The sequence below is a fragment of the Poecilia reticulata genome, chromosome 21 (genome assembly GCF_904066995.2).
Source record: "Poecilia reticulata chromosome 21, P_reticulata-male-v2, whole genome shotgun sequence".
NCBI lineage: Eukaryota > Metazoa > Chordata > Actinopteri > Cyprinodontiformes > Poeciliidae > Poecilia > Poecilia reticulata.
In genome coordinates, this window is record NC_088850.1 from 16,371,188 (window position 1) to 16,391,309 (window position 20,122).

At 38.2% G+C, this 20,122-nt stretch overlaps 1 protein-coding gene across 5 annotated transcripts in view; it reads left to right on the forward strand.

Annotated features, from left to right (window-relative positions):
- LOC103457909 (MAM domain-containing glycosylphosphatidylinositol anchor protein 2) overlaps positions 1 to 20,122 on the forward strand; it is a 198,949-nt gene that overhangs the window by 50,460 nt on the left and 128,367 nt on the right. For all 5 annotated transcript variants that reach the window (XM_081602842.1, XM_081602843.1, XM_008398385.3 and 2 more), the window contains one exon: positions 15,291 to 15,430. In XM_081602842.1, coding sequence (XP_081458968.1) covers positions 15,291 to 15,430 — 140 coding nt within the window. The remainder of the gene's footprint in view (positions 1 to 15,290; positions 15,431 to 20,122) is intronic.

The window sequence follows — 20,122 nt, forward strand, 5'->3', positions numbered from 1 at the left end:
AAGTTTATTTCTCTCCAAATTTGTTAGCTGGAGGAGAAACTCCAGGAAGCTATGAGTTGTCAGAGAGGAAATATGGTGTAATACCGCCCCAGAAACAGATTTAACTTTGTTTTTGTTGCTCCTTTTTTTCCCCTTATACCCTATAAACTCTCAAGTGAGATGGAATTTTTCCACAATTCAAAATCAGCAGAGATGTGCCATGAATTATGCTTTATGTCTGGAGCTCAATACATCTGCATGTGATGGCTATTGTGCAGATTTTTTTGTTTTATAGAAAGAGCACAGCTAATTCTTAATTTTAAATTGACTTTTGTTTAGTTGGTGCACTAGAGATTTAGTGTCTTGCTGTACTGCACTGCCTGGATGTAGCAGGTTGGTGTTATGACAGAATAAATTTAGTACTCTTCAATATTATGTTGTCAAACCACTACATATTGTTCTCTCTGACATTCTGATGATAGACATCAGCTATTCCTCCAACAGAAATGCGAAATTTTATATGACAGTTGAGTCTTAAAATATTTTGCCTTTGTCCACTGGGATATACAAGTTTTGCTTCTTTCCTTGCCTTACCCACACACACACGCACAGTTTTCAGTCCGTTTACTTCTCCACATCTGTGTTCACTGCTTAATTAGTCAGATTTTGCTGGACCTCTGCCAGGTAGTTTTTGTGCCTCTAATCAGGATGTCTTGTCACATGTAGTTAATCTCCTGCTCCCTCTTTTTGAATTTTGTTCTTGCTTGTATCCAAGTGAGAACAGCACTGAAGAAATAAAATTGGGGACTAAATTAGATGACTTTAAGTTTAATCTAGAGTCTGTGTTGTCATAAAGCTGGTTAACCCGCTGCAGTTGTTACATAAGTTCTTGTGAACAGCGAACCTGCAAAGCTTAATATCAGTATTAACAGAGAGCCAGTTATTTTTTTTTAAATCTTTGGTGGAAAAAAAAAATCTACTGTTTTTAAAAATCAGTTTTGATATTTATGATATCATTTAATGTACATTAGGGACGCAAACAACTGACCTAGTCTTATTATCTGTTGATAGTAATCTGTTGATAGAAAGCCCTCCTTTCAGTGTATTAGTGTGACCACCATCCAGAAGAGGGCGCCACTGGTCATCCTTTAGTGGAACCAGTTGATAGTTGTAAGAAAAAGAAAGATGGTGGAGGGCACGTCCCACGGAGGTAAAGTGAAACAGTCCAAACGGAGTCCGGTGTGGGATGCAATATGCATTTTATGTGGTTCTGTTTAGATATATAGACAAGCTTCTTAAGTTATCACCTTAACAGCGTTCATTCAGCCGTGCTACAAGTCGGAGCAGCGTCAACTTCTCAATCAAAGGCGAGGATGTGATGTTTACATTTTTTTGTATTACGCAGGAAAATGTAAGCATGATGGAAAAGAGACTATACTCATAAACAGGTGGCTTCTGAGAGCTTTTGTGACTTAACGCACTGTCAAAGTTAACAAAGTGCATTAACTAAAGTTTTAACATCCCTTCGACAGCAAGGGATGTTGACATGGAAGTAGACAGTAAAGTCTGCAGTCCTGCACATCTCTCTCTTCTCTCTGAATTAAAGGCTTCACATATTTTATTCTTTAAATGTTTTTTTTATTTCTACTCAGCAACCTAATAGATTCCTGTTTTGTTGTATTTTATAAATATATCTAAGTTTAATAACGCAATAAAATATCAATTTTCTTTTTATCAATACTTGGCACAATAAACATGCACTCAGTAGTAGATTAGCACATCTGGCAGCCATCTTGGTAGCTAATCATTACACGTTGACCATTCCCAAGACCACCCATAATTTTTTCAGAAGCAAGGCTAAGAATAATAGTTTAAAAGTTTTTAGTTTTTTTTTTTTATTATTAATAAATAGTTAATAAAAAGAGAATATCCACCTCCACAAATAAGGCTAGGTCCTTACTGTAAGGGTTTGTTTAGAATTGGGAGCTATTTTTGTGGCGTACCATAGATAGAAACAGATGTGTAACTTTGGCATATTCTCTAGGTACAACAAATACCAGTGAAGGCTCATTCTTTTAGACCTCTCCTGATCTATAATACATCTCTGTCTTCTTCCACCGACACTGTGTGGGCAGCCAAGAACAACAGTCAATGAGCAATATCCATTTACGCAATGGACTGTTAAACAATCTGCTTAAAATTTAGAGTTGCTACAGCGGGAGTGCGTGCCAGGAAATCCACTGTCATGATAAGTACTCCTTTAAAATGATGCACATTAGCCTGATCTACTGGCTCTTACTTACTTCAGCTCCTTCTTCCGCTACAGTCGGTTGTCTGACCCCGACACAGACGCTTTACTTCCCGTTCCCTCTCTTTTTGCCGCCGGCTCAGCGTCTGACTGTGTGACAAAATAATAAGTAACTACTTTGTACAACCCATTAATGCCGAGCCTCCCATGTCATCAAGCTCATTTATTTGTTGTTGCATCTTCAAATTAATCAAATATTTCTTCTATTATCTCTTCACATTTGACAAATTGTTTTTACAGCATTCGTAACTCGCGGTAATTGATTTATTTCACCCTCCCTTTGTACCGAAGTCGGTGTGTGAGAGAGTAAACATTGTGTTTGTTCTAATTGACATTCAGACAAACAGGGACAAATATGCTGAATATACACACAATTATAATTGGTGTGAATTACCAGACTTGTAAAAGGCATGTGAATTAAATCAGGTGCATTATTGTAGCAATGCAACTGATTAAATGACAATCCAGGCAGCACGGTCCATTCAGGGGACAATTGTGGTTGATGGATGAGATGTCAAGTGGGTTATGAGACAGATTAGAAAGTTGTATTGAGAGAGATCAAAGTTCTGGGAGAAAAGCTGTAAAGGTAAAATGGACTATGAGAGAGAGAGAGAGAGAGAGAGAGAGAGAGAGAGAGAGAGAGAGAGAGAGAGAGAGAGAGAGAGAGAGAGAGAGAGAGAGAGACTTCACAGTTGGTTGTGTAAAAAAAAAAAGGTTGGGTGATAACTTTTAATATTCTGGACTGTACCACCCCTAAAACCCTTTCCTGTAATGCATCAGTGTCTTTTAGGTTGAGGTACCTTCCCCAGGGGACATCAAAACTGATTATGAGTGGGGGGGGCATGGGGTAAGAGTGTGACTCATTCGCTGTGCCCACCCACGTTATCCCAGCTCGCCTTGAACTGATGTTAAAAAAGTATAGTTGCAAGCTCGTTTCCCTCCCTTTAGGCTACGGCTGCTGATATGAGCCCCTTCTGTTCGTGCTTCACTGTGGATAATAGGATCACTCCCAACTTTGGAACATTTCTGAAATAACCTAATGTTTAAAATTACCACTTGTGTTCTGCCCTAGTTCATATGTCTCACAGACCCAACATACTCCAGAGATCATAAATCAAACTTTGATACGTAGCACACCAATGTTTTTTTTTTTTTTTTTTGTACGCGTGTGTGTGTGTCTGCTCCGTCAGAACAGACATAAAATAACACGATTTTAAGAATATTTTAACTATTCTTATAACCTCAGTGAATCTGAAAAATAAGTTTTTAAGTTTTGTGCACCATAGGTATTAATAACAGCAACATTTTTTTATTATTATTATTATTAGTTTAGGTTTTCTTTACTCGATGTATTGTAACTGCCTTCTTAATCTCTAGGAACAAATATGATGTTAATAGCATGGTTAGATGTGTTAGACCTTTTGATTATTTCTTGTTGCTTGTTGTTAATGTTGACCGCAGTTTCAAGGTGGTGATCTTAGTGACCATCTAAGTGTCACATGAGTGCAATACATCAATTATAAAATGTAACTGAAAGTCTGAGAACTAAACCAATTTACTTAAAATCTAAATGGTTTGTGTTCTGTGTCATCACACCCCACACCAAGTCAGTGGGTGGATTTGGGTTGAAGTGCAGCAGTTTAACTAACTTGAGCTAAAGAGGCATTTCCCAGGCATTTGTTGCTGATATGGGAAGACCTGTAACCCACATTTCCAGGAGCGTAGCTCGGCGAGAGATCTCTTAAAGCCATTTCCTGCCTGGCTTCGAATAATGAGGTGTTAGTGGCTGCTGGCAGGGCTTAGCAGCACACTTTCCCAATGAAAAAGTTATGGATACTACAGAGACACACACCTGCACTTTCCATACACACATTTAGGCACTTTCACACTGAAAGGCATGGATTTACTGTATGTCCCCTGGAGGTGTTTTGGAAAGTGGCAAAGCCAGCCAGCAGGCAGCCCTGTCAGCCAGCCTGTGCTGTGGGCATTGATAGGACAATCAGTTCACTTTGGAGTCAGCACAGCCAATCATCAGACAGTTTCTTGGCGAGCAGCACCCAATCTTCTGAGGGATGCCAGATACTCTATCCGCAGTGAGCCATTGCTGGCATGCCGTCCTAGCCAACCATATAGAAAGCTGTTGCCTCTTTACAGCCAATCGGGAGTGCTGGGCCTATCAACAGATAACTGCTGCATGGTTACGGCCAATCTGGGCTTTATCCTTCCCTACAGATGTCTGATTAGTGTTGTTTGCGGAAATAAACTGCCACAACAGGCCCTCACTGCCAACATTGCATCATGGATGGTGAGAAAAACAGAATGGAAATTGGGAAAACGGCAAAGGATTACTCCAGTACAGCACTCGGATGCATTGCATTTGTGTGTCCAGAATTATGAATAGAAAACATGGAATTTAGATTCAGCTCTTAGTTCACCGTACATTTGCTAAAATACCAAATGCTAATGGGTTGCGGATTTACATTTAAGGTACATAATTCTCATTGCATATTTGTAAAGTTTAGTTCTTATGGATGACAGTAAGACCACCCACCAAATAGTGCATCAATCCCCAGTTTGCTGCCAAAAGAAACCCTGACTAATTACACCCTAAACTCCACTCAACCTCTATCTGGCACCAAAATGTTAGCATCAGATTCTATTATGTCCTATATGTGAGGGGAGCCTCCTTGGATTGGACTTGTATCGCCAACAGATCCCACAGATGCTCACTTGAACTATGATCTAAAAAATTTAGGGACTGTCTTCATGAAGTGATGCAGTGATGATGAAGTAGGTGATGTCGACTTCAGGATCCAAGGTTTCCTAGTACAACATTGGATCCACTTATCTTGTTCCCATGCTCCATACTAGTTCAAAGTGTACCCCAAGTGAATACAAAACACAGTTTGAGACAACAAAGTGATGTAAAAAATATATGGGTAATCTGACAGGTATACAGATATGCAGGCCATTCTCTCCAATAACTTCTGCAACAGTTTGAACTGCAGCAGCAGTTTGTTGAATTGGACCACATGGACCAGTCTTTGCTCCCAAAATGCATCAGTGAAGTTTGATTAACTATGGTCATGTCAACTGATCCTTCCTTGGACCACTTTTTATTAAATTATAGTAAATACTTGATACTGGGAACAGTCCACCAGGGCTCATGTTTTGGAAATGCCTTGAGCCTCTTTCCTAGCCACTACTTTTTCCATTTTCATTTTCAATCATGACTTCTGTTGTATTGTTGATTATGTTTTAGTCTTCTTTTAGCATAAAGCATTTGGCACTCAGAAACATTGGCTCTAACAAATACATATTAAGAGTTAATCTGCTGTTGACTTTGTCTATGAAACATATTTTTCCTCATAAAACTCAAATCTCTCAGAGTACCTTAAATGTTTCAGCTTTAAATAATACCAGTTCAGTGGTTGAAACAGTGAAATCAGAAGAATTGTTTTGTGCTTAGTATTTTCCAAATTCATTCTTCTATCGACCAGTTATTTGAAATGGTCTTCATTGCATATTTTGGTGGATAGGTGCCAAGTCCTAGAGCCAAATTTTAATGGGTTTAACCTTATTGGGCTTGTTTGTTTTCAACTCTCAAGGTTTTCATGTCCATGATACTATAAAGAGGAGAAACTACCCGATGCACAAGTCCCAAATAAAGTAGGTAATTTAGTCTGTTCCTCTGGATCTCTTGTGATTTTGATAAGCTATCTACTCCACTAATTTGGATAAACTGACACAGTGGTCCCTGCACACCTCTGAACGGCTTCATTTACAACCAACTGTACGTAGTGTGTGTGTGTGATAGATGATCAGTGCTGATAGGGCGAAGCCGGATCCATAAAGGCTCTCATTTACAATAGCAGCGTAGGCTGACGAGAGCAGGGAGTGCATTACACTGTATAATCAATACGCTCTGACAACTCCTGATGTAATAATATGCATGTGCTGCTAGAAAACCATTCCAGGTCCTCAACACACATGGATGACCCCATGGATGAGTTGCTTCTCAATTATACAGCTGAATCGCTGGGTGCAGTGTAAGCCTATATGCTTTCCAAACGCATGCGGAAAAGCACAGAAAATAATTCAGTGTGTGACACCTTTGACAGTGGACCATGTCTACCCGTCCTCATCGGTGGAATCCACAGAATCCACCTTGAAATGGCAGTTGCCAATGTTTTGCATCAGCAAAGAGGATTTACATATTACTCAGCTTCAATTTTAATGTATTTATACTGGATGTCACACCTTCTCAAATTTTGGAAGACTTAATTGTACAGCTTTTTTGCAGCTGAACACATATGGAGAGTTAAATAAAGCATTGAATCATTACAATGTACTTAAGTTACATTCATAAATAGTCCTTCTGTTTTTGTGTGACTTGAGCACTACTGAAATCTCTTTTGGTCACCATCTTAGTTTATATTAAAATTCAAGGTACTAAGGAACAGAGTGGTGCAAACAACGTTTATTATGTTGCATGCAATCTGTGTCTTACTGGGTTAACTTTATATTTCTGATATATCAATAAACATCCGTATGTTAGTGGTGATTTGTAGTTGACATTTGAGTTATGTTGTGAATATTGGGTGAGCTGTTCTTATTGAATTTAAAAGCCATTGGCTAAAAACTAATTATGCCAATGATGACACACTGCTCTCATTCTCATGTTGTTAGGCAGTTCTCAATTAACTTTAATTCTCTGGTTATTAATGATGCACTAATCAGTTGATTGGCCAGCTAATAAAATTGGCCAATTTCACCTTGATTGTCTCTGATTTTCTGCATTTAATTGTTAAATTAAAACAATGTGTCTGTGTGTATAACACAAACAAATGAGTTTCTGTGGGATATTATCCAGGTAAACCCCGGTCATGGCACAAATCGACATTTTATGTATTTGGCTCTGAATGTCAAATTATAAACTTAAGATTTCAAGTATATAAATATTATATAAAAAGACATTTGGCACATAATCTTGTTATAGTAAAACATCTGTGTCTTGTCTCAAAAAATTTTTCCTCAAGCAGATTTCCAGGCTCATTCATCATGGATTAATTTGCCTAAATTATAAACAAACAGGGATTAGTCCTTTAAATTTGTTTGTGTGGCAACATTTGGGTTTACTGTCGAAAAAAATGAATTGAAAGTTATAGAAAGTACTAGAACATTTAGTTAAGAACCGCAATAAAAGATTGGTATGTCCTGCAGCTGGTTAATAATGTTGAAATTAATGTTTGATATATTTTATCTAAAATCATCTGTACACTCAAACCTGATATTAGCTTTTTTTATTCTGTGTGAAGAATAAAAAAATATTTTTAGATCAACATAGATAATTATTTATGCAAAGAAGTCAAACTGGACTGAATCAATTTACACAGATTAAAGATCACTTTAAACAATGTTACATGCAAAAATGATGCTATGTTCTTAAACATCTGGTACAGTTTGTGCAGCACTGACCTGATTTACTCACTTAGTTGAAAACACATCACCAACACGAATGTGTAATTTCAGTCACTAAGCTTTTTATTTGATGCATCTCTGTCCTGTGAGGGTTGTTTAGACCCAGTAGGAAGTCTATTTCTGGAATAGGGTTTGTTTTTAATTAACTACTCTCTATAGTATGCATATTATCTGTTTTTTTTTTCTTTCTATTTTTTAATCTGTCGTCCTTCATCTGCCATTGTAAGAAGATGATTATGGAGCCAAAAAGCTAGCAGGGTATTGTTAGTAGTCCTTAGGGGTCGGTCTGAGGACATTAAACCCGCTGCGAAAATGAGCCCCAGCTGTTGGACTTTCCCCCCGCCCCCCACATTTATTTGTTTGTCAATTTTAGCATCTGCTTTTGCCAAGAAGCATGTCTGCCTCTCAATGGCTCCATCGGTTGTGTTTTGGCCAACTCCAATTTCTTCTCTATAGGTGGTTGGAGAAGAGTCGTCTCTGTCTCTCAAGTGAAGAAGGCCAAGCTCCCTTTAGGAGGGCGGACATATTTGCTTCTAGCAGATAGCTTAATGTTTAATTGATAGATGTGATGAATTTGTTAGAAATGTTGGTGCAGGGGATGTAAAAGTCAGAATGGTTTCATAACAGAAGGATATGACCCATAATCTAAAGGCATAATCTGTGCGTTCATAAATAAACAAAGAAGCTATATCTGAATAACAATGCATTACTCTGACTGTTAAAATGCACTTAATATTTAATAGACAAAGTATGTCATTCCTGTTAAGTTTTTAAAGAATCTATAATTTATTTAAATTCTGATTTTAAATGTAAGTGCTGAAGGCACATTTACAAAACTTTAAGTATTACTCATAATTATTAATTTGTCTATTTTGTTTCATATTTCAAAGTATTATATTTTTATAATCATAATGTTAGAATCTAGTCTTTTGGATTTTCCATAGAAACCGCTTTTACTTTTTAGGAGGAAGAGTATGCTTAAATGACTTAAACTAATGAATGCATATGATTCGTAATAATTAGTATTTTTCTTTGAGTATAACCAAAACCCTTTTGCGTGCCAAAAATCAAGAATCTATGAAATTGGGTATTTTGATTATTTTACAAGGTTTTTAAAGGTTTGTCGTCATTATAGATATTGCTAGGGCTGAAATGATTCCTTGAGTGATTCGAGTACCTGGATTATTAAAATTCCTCGAGGAAATCTTTGCCTCGAAGCTTCCTTAAATTATGTTTCATTATTTAGCGCAGTGTTTTTCAACCATTTTTGAGTCAAGGTACACTGTTTTAATTGAAAAAATCCCGAGGCACACCACCAACTAAAAATGGAAATAAAGATACTCTGTGGCCGCCTATATATAGTAATTCTTATCAAAGTCTGAATAGGAATCAAATAAACACTAAAATGTATTTTTATCACATTTTACATTTCTTATTTCAAATTGCACTTAACATGTCCACTTCAAAAATACACCTGAACAGCCACAACACTGTGGTGTTAAATTTAAAGAAGTTGTAGAAAACGTCAAACTGTTTTACAAACTAATCCACAAGCATTCTTATAGCCGGAATACAGAAAATAATTCTTATTCTGAAAGAAGCAATAATATTTGGGAAACAATTCACTTCATATTCACTGTTACAATATGAAGAGTTCCATGTACAAAATGTCAATATCTGTATATTTTACCCAGCTAGTGTGAAACCTGTGCATGTTTGGATGAAAACAGCTGATTTACTGGCAGAAATTGAAGAAAGACAAAGCTCTTCCTCAACAGCTCCCAGTCTGTCTCTGGTTTTAGTTTTTATAGTAACCAGACTTGAGAAGCTCACTTCACACAGACATGTTGTGGGAAATGGACTCATGTTCTTTCTAACTACTGCTGAGCTTCACTGTCTTTTCCATCACTGTCATCAGTCTTTCTAGATTCAATGCTCTCACCGCTACCTGTAACATTCATGCATCACTAATTCTCTTGTTTTAATGTAAAATGCTCTGTACCTACTGCCATCTAGTGGTAAGAACATTACATGATTACGCCGCTGCTACTACTACAGCAGATACTCGAAGATGTCATTATTTGCAGACAATTCATTTTCAAAAAATCTTTTAAAACCAATTACCGTATTTTTCGGACTATAGAGCGCACCATACTAGCACCCTCAATTAAAAAAAATAAAATAAAATAAAAACTGGAAGCTGCTCTCGGTTTTTTATTAGGACCCAGCAGAGGGCTGCGTCCTAATAAATCTGCTGGACGCAGCCCTCCGTCTCCAAAGCCGAACCATGGTTTCGTTCACACCGAGCTTAAGTGCAGCGGCTCTATTTCCCTCCTGTAGTGCCAGATCGACAGCCCTCGACTTATAGCTGCATGATATGAGTTTGAAAACATTTCTCTGTCGTGCCTGCTGCTAGCATGTGCTTGTTCTAAATGAAAATTAGCCGCTCTTCTTTGATTTACAATTTTGACTTCTAATGATTCACTTCCTGCTAGAGAGCCCCCTGGTGGTTGAAGAAAAATCCACATAAAAGCCACAGCGGGCTACAATCCGCATGGTTCAAAGTTAAGGAAAAAAGTAGCAGCTGTTAGTCCGAAAAATACGGTACCGTAGTAAAATTGAATAATTTCCACGGCACACCTGACCGATCACTCACGGCACACTAGTGTGCCGCGGAACAGTGGTTGAAAAACACTGATTTAGCGCACTGCGTTGGGGGCGGGACTTTATTGACGTTGCACAGCGCACTCACTTCCGCCCGAATTCATGCCTATGCTTCCGCCTATGAGTTGTTCACGAAGTTAAGTGTTAGCGGCATAATGTCCAATTTTCAAATTCGGTCTGGGAGGATTTTATTGACTGATGATAATGTCGGGAGTTTTGTAGTTTTTCGGCGTTCCAATAAGCATCCTTAAATTGACTGGCGCGATTCCTGGAGTATGGCGGTCTTTTCCCTCCCGGAGCTACTGACTGGTGATACCCGTTCAAAGCGACAGGCGGAGAAGAGCTCGGCGGGATTATTTATACAGGTTAGCAGATAGACTGAACACTGCGGGTGGCTGTGCTTTAGGTGTGTAGCTTTACGGACGAACTGGAAAAATACATTTCATATCATCCCGGTCTCAACAAATGAGTGGCAGAGGCTGAGCGCATCGTGGCGGTACATGGCTTGTTAAGTTTCTATGTGTGAAGAACAAAGGTGTCAAATTCTGTCGCTAACATAAACACAAAAGCTGTAAATGTCTGGGCAAAGTGAGAGTTCATCTATTAAATTGACTGAAGATGAATACATAAATTAAAAGCTGGAGTATAGGCATTTTAATAAGCGTATTTGTGAACCTGCCTCTATTATTAAATTGAATATAATTTCAGATTTTTGTGTAACTTTTCTTCAGGTTAACTTAGAAAGAGAGCTATTATCGTTACTGGTTAGTTTACAGAAAGTAATTGATTAAAGATGATAAATTGGACTGATGTTGGTATCCTATAGTAACACTGCTGTTATGTTATATTAATCAATGTTTTATTTTATTAAAACATTTTATCCGAGTAATCGGTTAATCCTAAGAATAATGGATTGGATACTCAATTACTAAAATATTTATTAACAACAACCTTAAATATTGCAATCAACAAATGGATCAATCCAGTTTTTGGGGTTAAATTGTGGAAGAGTTGGGAACACACACTTTGCACATAAAGAACATAAAGAAAAGTGGAAAAGTGCTCCTCAGCTGTATAGAAGATCCCACAACCCCAAAGTGGGTATATAGGTTGACTGCTAGGTAATAATGTTGAGATTATATTGCAGTTGAAATGCAAAATGTACAGAAATAAGCTAAAAAAAACAACACTCCACGTCAAATTTGTTGCTCAGTATGGCACACTCAGTTTTGCACTGCAGCTGCACAGAAAACATGCCTCTTCATATGCTGCTGACAAACTGATCAAAGTAATGATGGTTTTTCTGTCTCTACATACGAATGAAACTGATGGTGGTAGAGCATTAAACTCATATTTATAAGAAAATTCAGCAAATTATGAGGACACATTCTTGTGCAGATGTGTCATAATGGCCAAGAGAATCCTATGTCCTCAGTACTAGGAGCGTGGTAGAGTCAGGTTTGCGTTCACACTCAACTTTGCAGCCAAGACAAACAAGTTTTTAATCATTCTTAGAGGTCCTGGAAATCTTAGGGTGGTCTTAATCCAGAAATGAAAAACGGTTGAAAAGATAAAAGACACCTCCAGCACACCATTCCAAATGTATGAGACACCATCTTAATCCACATAATGAATTTGTAAGGCATATGATGTGTTCAAAGCTTTTGTCTATCACCCCCTCTCCCCTTAGTCTTTTATCTCTGTCCTGTCAGTTTACTGACATCTTGCTCCGTGATGGCACGGCCTAAAATCTAACGGCATTAATGTCTTTTCTGTCCATCCCCACACGTCCTTTCCGTTATTGAGTAGTTACTGTCAGTTGAATATCAAGTGGCTTTTAAAAGAAACAAAACTGGAAATGAAATAGTAATGAGAGTGATTTTAGTTCGCGCTCTGGGCCAAGGGATATAAAAGAGCAGGTCTTAGCCACTTAAGGATATGTGTGACTATTTTAACATAAGTGTCCTCATTATGTATGCTCGAGAGAGGGTTATTTGCTTTTGTGGCTTTAAGCTTGGAGATGTCTGCCTGCATGAAGAGTAAGCGTATGTTTATGCAGTTGTGAGTGTGTAGTTGCAGATAGGAGTTGATTTTCATTAATTATGGGTGTTTCCCAGCTTTCCTCCAGGACTGATAGTGCGCTGCTGTGATACTGGCTCATCAGAATAAATGGCATTAGCACTTTGTTTAGCTCTTGCCCTGGGGTCTTGTTTCTCAGCCCCTTTTTTTTTTTGGTTTTAAGTGGCAGCGTTGCATGAAGCCCCTTGCGCTGAGCCTATTTCTCAAGCATTACCCTCCCAATGGAATTCACCATCAGTGTGTTTAACTCTAAATGGAGACGGGGAAAGAGGTGCAGAGGGAGACCGAAGAAAGCCAAACAGCCTGATATGATTAGCATCTGTATCAGCACACATCAATCTGCGAGGCCTTTAGAAAAGCACGACGGGCATGACGGAGCATTAAGCTAACAAGCTAAGAGAGACAAACAGCATGGTGGGGATCAGGGAGGGATGTTTGGTTACGGCTACACACACTCTGGCTGAGGCTCTCAACACGGCATCGGAGGGGAGTGTCGCTTCGCTTCGCTCATTAGCATGGCTGCCTGGATGGAGGTAGAAGAAGGCCTGCTGCAGGGGGGCCGACTTTGCCGAGAGGGGCCCGCACAGGAAGCCCATTCCTCCGACATGAAAGCCAAGCTGCTGTCTGTGTGACTCTTTGTAATTCCTGCTGGATTCCCCCCTGCTCCCCCGCTACTTTCCCCTACTATTTTGTACTCCTCCTCCTCCTCCTAATCATGTCCCGCATCCGCTCTCTAACCCATGTCGTCCCTAACCTCTTCACTAATCATGGAAGCTGGAGAGGAATAAATGCTGAACAGATGCTAGTATTGTCAGGGGCCGCTTATGAGCAACCATGTTTTCACAGCTCAGTAGGAATGAATATTTTGAGTGTGTTACCTTAAATTACCCCTTTCCTCAGCTCAGTTTAACCCTGACTACTTGAGTCTCAGCGCTTGTTGATGTGTGGACATATTAAAATGGTTTTTTCTTTTTATTATTTCCTCAGTTGTACCAGCTGTTAGCAATCACCTGTGGATACTTAATACTGACTAAAGAACATTTCAAGCGAATTCTTTTTTTTTTTTTTTTTTTGGATTGGCATTGCCATATGTGTCAAGTACTTTTCCAGACTTCTGTAATTATCTGCAAGCCATAAGTATCTAGGTATACTACATCCCCATTCATTGGTGATTTTCCATGCTTGGAAAGGGTGAAGATGTGTGTCTATAACAAATCAAACAAATATCAGGTGGCCTTTAAGGCGGTTCCTATGACTTTTTTTAATCTATAATTGTCACAGTGCGATGCAAATCTCTGCAGTTCATCACTTGTTGCTTCATTTGAATTATAATTTTCTTATAAATACATTCTGACAGATAATTTCATACCGTTCTGAATTCCTTTTGATATTAGAGATGATAATAAAGAAAAAGAAAGGCCCTCTCATTACGAGTCAGCAGAGGGTCATTTATTTGACACTGCATTTAAATTACTGCTCCATGCACTTCCCAATCTCACTGGCTGTCGCGTTGACACAAATCTGAGTGATACTGATTGCTTTTAGCCATAACAAAATATCTATATCTTTCCGTTTTTATTCAGATGTCACAGTCTACGCTTTGCCAAGATATGTTGGGGAAAGTCGGCAAGTTTTGCAGACAGCTCCATTTTTGACAAAATGCCCATTGCAGATTTATTTTCTTTTCACATTTTGCCACACTTAAATGTCTCAGCTCATCAAAGAAATGAAGGATGCAGTTTTCTGTTGTTGATTTCGTGTTTTAGTGGAAGAGAAAATAAATAAATACAATTTTTAAAAAAAGCAAACCAAACCGACCTGGATCTGTGCCAAGCCCTGCATTTGCAAAAACCTGGGAGTAAATGTTTTAAACCACTGTGCAGGACTTTTGGCGCTCTCTTCTTTGCAGAACTGTTTTACTTCCACATTGTGGGTATTTGAGCATTATGGTTCACTACAGGTTTTCTACCAGATTTAACACCTGGCTTGATATTCATAACACCTTTCTTTATCATTAAACAATATCCCAACTGTGTTCATTGAGCTTCGCTTCTCAGTCACTAAACATATACGTCAGGTGTGGGCATAACGGGCAGTTAGAGTCTATCCAGCTGGCTTTGTACATTATCGATATGCACAGTGTGAATTACTTACTTCTTGTGTGACTCCAACACTGTGTGACCATCAGTGCCTCAAGCGCTGCTATCTGTCAGGTGTGAGCCTCTGCTTTGGTGAGGCTCCATCCAACACTGAATTTTAGATTAGCATGTGAAATATGAAGTCTCTGCTACGCTAGTATTGCTTACATTGATTCTAAGGTGATGAAACATTTGCAATGTAATGTGAAATACTAACATATTAACCCTAATTTGCATGTTCTGCCTTTTCATTCATTTTAAATATTGTAATTTTTCTTTTTTTCTCTTGTAATTATTGCATAATTACGTGGTTGTTCAGTTTATTTTCTATCCCGTTCAACTTTTTTCTGCTGTTGGAAGTGGTGTCTGCAATATAGATATTGACAAAAAAAAGGAAAGACAAGTTACAATAATTTTTCTCAGTTTAATCGATTTAATTAAAGAACATACCTAAAATGTGAGTTAACCAGTTTATTTATTTATTTATTTTTTACAAATTTATGTTCCTCAGAGATTGGGAATATCTTATTTGGAACAATAGCCTTGAGATAAACTTTTAAACCTTTATTCAATGCCCCTAATCTACACTTTCCCTCTGAATTTATTGGCGCTAACTTGGTTTGTGACATTTCTCTCCACAGCACCTCCAACTGTCCGCATCATTCACTCCGGGCACGCCTGCAACGTTGAAGAGGAGAGGCACACGGAGAGGGTGTACACCATCAGAGAAGGAGAGACGCTGGAGCTCACCTGCCTGGTGACAGGTCATCCTCGGCCACAGGTAAAGGAAGCGATTTCATAAACCATCTAAAGCCACCGACGAAAATAGCTCCATCAGGATATCATGGGACGAGGTGGTAATTGGGCCTCCATCTGCCTTCACGCGCAGGCATCATGGTGGCACACTAAAACCGGCTTAAAAAGTTTAATCCTTTAATTATTGATGGTTTAGCTTGTACTGCGCACCTGGATGTTGATAATAAAAGCCTAATGAGAACGCAGGAAGCAAAACAGCAGAAACATCTGCCAAAACAAAGCATAATGAGTGAGAAACGGGCCGCGGTAAAAAGACTCTGGGTCATGTAAATCCACATGGGTGCTCAGCGTCAGATAAAAGCTCTTCTCACATTCGTACAGATGTGATGTGAACTAATTAAAAAAAAAAAAAAAAAACTTTGTATTTGTTCTTGTTTTCCACTTCTTGCTTTCATCAACATCGCATCAGACAAGAAGAGGAAAATAGTCTTGTTTGATTCCTGCAGGTACTGATTTGCCCGAAGTTACCCAACCATCTGTTATTTTTTTCTTGTACTAATCTTCTGCTAATCTTTCAAACAATTAGCTCATGTTTTTTTGTTTTTTTTTCCAATTATATGAAGTTATCCCTCATACTCAGACTAGATCAAGCTCGTGCATTAAATCAACACGACTGAACTGTTTGTTTGATGGACAGGGGCCTCTGGACGTCATAGCAAAGCAAAATATCGATCGTTATTTTCCAATTGTTAAGCCGAAGGCTTTTCAGACATGTAGTGCTATCCTTGTTTCTGACACAAGTCTGCTCTCATTGCATCTTTTCACTTAATTAGGAGTTGGTTTTTTTTGTTGTTTTTTTTTTTTTTTGAAAAACCGAAAAGAGCAAACCGGGGAGCAGGGTGGGAAGAGAGCAGAGCGGGAGATCAAACGCCCTGCAGGGCTGTGGTTGGGGAGGTAGCATCTCCTTTGAAACGGAGGCTTTATGATACTCACCCAGATCCCCTGGCACAGAGAGTCTCTGCAGACTTTGGGACATGTCTGATATTTGTCCCCTCTGGCAGCGGCAGGGGACCTGTGTCTGCACACAACCAACCCGAGTCTCTGAGGAAGTTTCAGAGGTTACTACCTTAGGAAGCGACAGAAAGGAGGTTATTTTTGATAAAGAACTTGTTGGCTACATGCGTACATGTTTTTTTTTTTTTTTAAAGCAAATAAAGTTAATCAGTAATCTTTAATTGAAATCTTTCTTTACTCCCAAACTTTTTTAATTAACATACGTTTCTTATCTTTCATGGCATTTATGGGGGGAATGTAATCAGTTCTGTCAAATGCTGTAGATCAGCTGTGATTGGACCCAGTTTGTACTGTTGCATCACTTCTTGCATCTCCTGTGTTTAACAGGTTTCCGTTTTTTTATCACTGGAACTAGATTACATGAGTTTAGAATGTGTCATACGTTCATTATACAGAGACAGATTTCTACTCTACTTACAGCAATACCTCATTAATTTGCACACTTATTAAAGATGTGTGGGGAAAAAAACACCTAATAATGAAGTCATATTGTACTGTTCTGGTGTAATATCACCCTCAAAAAATACAAACTGATTAAGCAAGTTTAAGCAAGATTAACACATAATTGCCTTAAAAATGTTATGTTTTCTTGTCTTTCCCAGTATTAAAACCAACGGGAAAGAGTTTCAAAGTAGCATTTCCACTTTTCCTTGAATTGAACTAGTCTTAACTAGGTTATTTAGATAGACTAAATAACCTAGTGTAGGTTATTTAGTCAGCATAACCTGCAATGCTGAGCAGGTTATCCACTAGCAGAACTGCTATTATGGAAAACAAATCTTTGCCCACCGCAACAACAGAATCCCAGAGGTGATTAAAAACTGTGAAAGCAGACAAAAACAGCAATAATGTGAGATTATTTCAGAGCAGTTATGGTTAAAAAACCATGTACTGCCTCTCTAAATTGTGTGGAAATGTGTTGATAGAATGAATTTTAAATGACCTGCAATGTTCCTGGACTGCTGGAAAGAAAGAAATTAAGCACAATAGCAGTACTAACACTTATCTTAGGACATCTTGTACAATTTTTTTAGCGGTTAACATTTAAAATGTGCTTAACACAGAAGTTTGTGGTAATCCAAGCAGAGATGTTGAAAGTGGAAATACGTACGTCCTTTGATTAAATATTTTGGTGAATGCTAGCTGGTTTTATAAAAGGTGTTATATATAATATATAATTAATTGTGATATCCAGCTTGGATAGCTGGGTCTAAATCTTATATTTGAAAGTAAAAATACAAATCTGCCATGCAGGGGAACCTTATAGGGGAAAAAGTTTATGCTACTGAAAAAAAAAAAAAAAAAAAAATGTTTTATGCATCTTTTCTGCAGGTGTAAATAAACGTTGAGGTCACTGTAAACAAGGGAATGTGCTGAAACTAATGAATCATTGCCAAACGTCTGTTATTTAATAGAAAAATAATGAAAAGGAAATGATGGCTATAGCTCGTATATTAATTAAACTCATGTGTTGACATTTGAAAATCATATGTCACAGCCAAAAAGAAAACAAAAAGATTATTTAGCCAATTATCCTCATATTTATGACAATCTATATCTGTAAGGCATTCTTAACATCCTAGAATGTACAGTGGCATTAAATAATTTTTAAGCATGAATTGGTGTCTTTATATGATTCACATTAAATCTAACGTGTCAATATTCCTTCATAAGTTACAGTAGCTCTAACTGAAACAACATGACTGAAACTATTAAAGCCAACAAAAATAGGTTTCTTACTATTGCTTAAGTAATTTGAAATTATTTCAACCACCTCAGTAAAACTTAACAAGTAATGAGTGAATTATTTACCATTGTATATGTATTAAGATATTTAATGAAACAAAATTGTGTTACTTTTGCAGGAGAAGGATATTGTTGACATTAGGAGGGGAACAACGCCTGCCTAAACATTTAACTTCCAAGCAGTCATGAGGAACTAGTATTTGTCTTCCTTTTGATTTTTAACTCAGATATGTGCCACAGCATTAGAGTACAGAATCTACAGTTTGCCTATTTTTGCCTGCACATAAAGTTTGAAATGCGGGTTGCAACAATTAAAGCACACATAGACACATAATCTGTGTTTTATATTCTTGGGAATTAACAGGACACATACAAGTTTCTAAATCTAAAAACCAGCAGAGTGAAATGTGCTAAGTTTTCCTAAATTGCACAGAAACCACTGCAGGATTTCCCACTGTTGTGTGTGTTTTGGATTTTGTCCAGTCAGGCAGCAGCCTCTTTACAAGAGGCCTTGATGTCAGCCCTGAGCCCATCCGCCCACCACCCCAACTTGGAGAAAAAAACACAGGCTTTCTAATAATAAAGCCTGGCATTCATGCAATTCCTCCTCCACTCACACTCACACACGCACACACACACACACACACACGCACACACACACACAGGCACACACAAAAACGGTAACAACACCTGTCTGTCTTCTCATTTAATTATCTGAAAACTGAATAATGTGCTTTTTGGTGCTTCCTTGTTGGCATGGCATTTCAAGGTGTGAGAACAGGCGCTGCCAGAAACACAGGGACCTGTTGACATGTGGCGAAAACACCAGCCAATTATTTTAAATTCTTAAAGATGTGCACTACAAGTGGCACCGGGCAAATTGTCTGCTTAAAAAAACCCCCCAAAAAAAACACAGACAGTGGCATTTCTCCATGCAGCCATGCCCATTTCAATTTCTTGTTTTGTACATTTCCTCACTGACTGCCTGTAAGGGAACAATACTGACAGTCAGTGAGGATTCAATCGCATCTGGCACATTAAACTAGATTAAGATTAGGGATAATGGGAGGCCGTGTTAGGATCTCAACATGACACAGTTAGTGAGTTCTTGGATGAGCAATGTGGACAGGCACCTGTGTGCTGTTGTCATCGAAGGAGCAAACCTTAAGATGATTGTTGTAGATTCAGGATGCCCAGAATCCCCACCGGAGGAGACCTGAAGTCGTATGCAGCGTCTCTGCTCTCACAGGCTTGCAGTGGAGACGACGCGTCTCTCCATAAAATTGGTCGAATTTTTGTACCTGTGATGCAATAAACCAAGACACAGAGTTCAGCTCAGACGCCACTGGGTTCTGTAATGTTAGTCACACAAAATGACAATAAAACCTCTCACTGGGTGTGTTCCAGATATGTCAGCTCCTTGCAAATCAAATGAACTTACATCCCTGGTCTGAATGTTGATTTAAATCTAAACCAGTCAAAATGTAGTGCCTGATTTCTTTACAGTGATTTGAAAATGTCTGCTTTTTATCTTTTCTGTTTCAGTTCTTTTGTTTTTTTTTTGGTCTTAGCAACGGCTTAAGAATGTAACCAATTTACAGGAAAGTAAAATAAAAATGAATTATAGACTGAATCTGTTTTTCACAAAGCATAAAGTCTAAATAAACCATTTTGTTTTGCCTTGTAAAGTTATGCAATGAAAATTGCCTGACAGCATTTTCAAAGTGAATAGACAAATTGCCAAGAATTTCAAAGAAAATATTTTAGCAAATCTTAGCAACAAAGTCCATAAAACCTTCCAGACTCACATGATGAGTACAAAATTGGTAACATGGCATCTGTACAAACAGGACACATTAGACCTGCATGCTCACTGTTTCTTGTCTTCTGAGAGTCT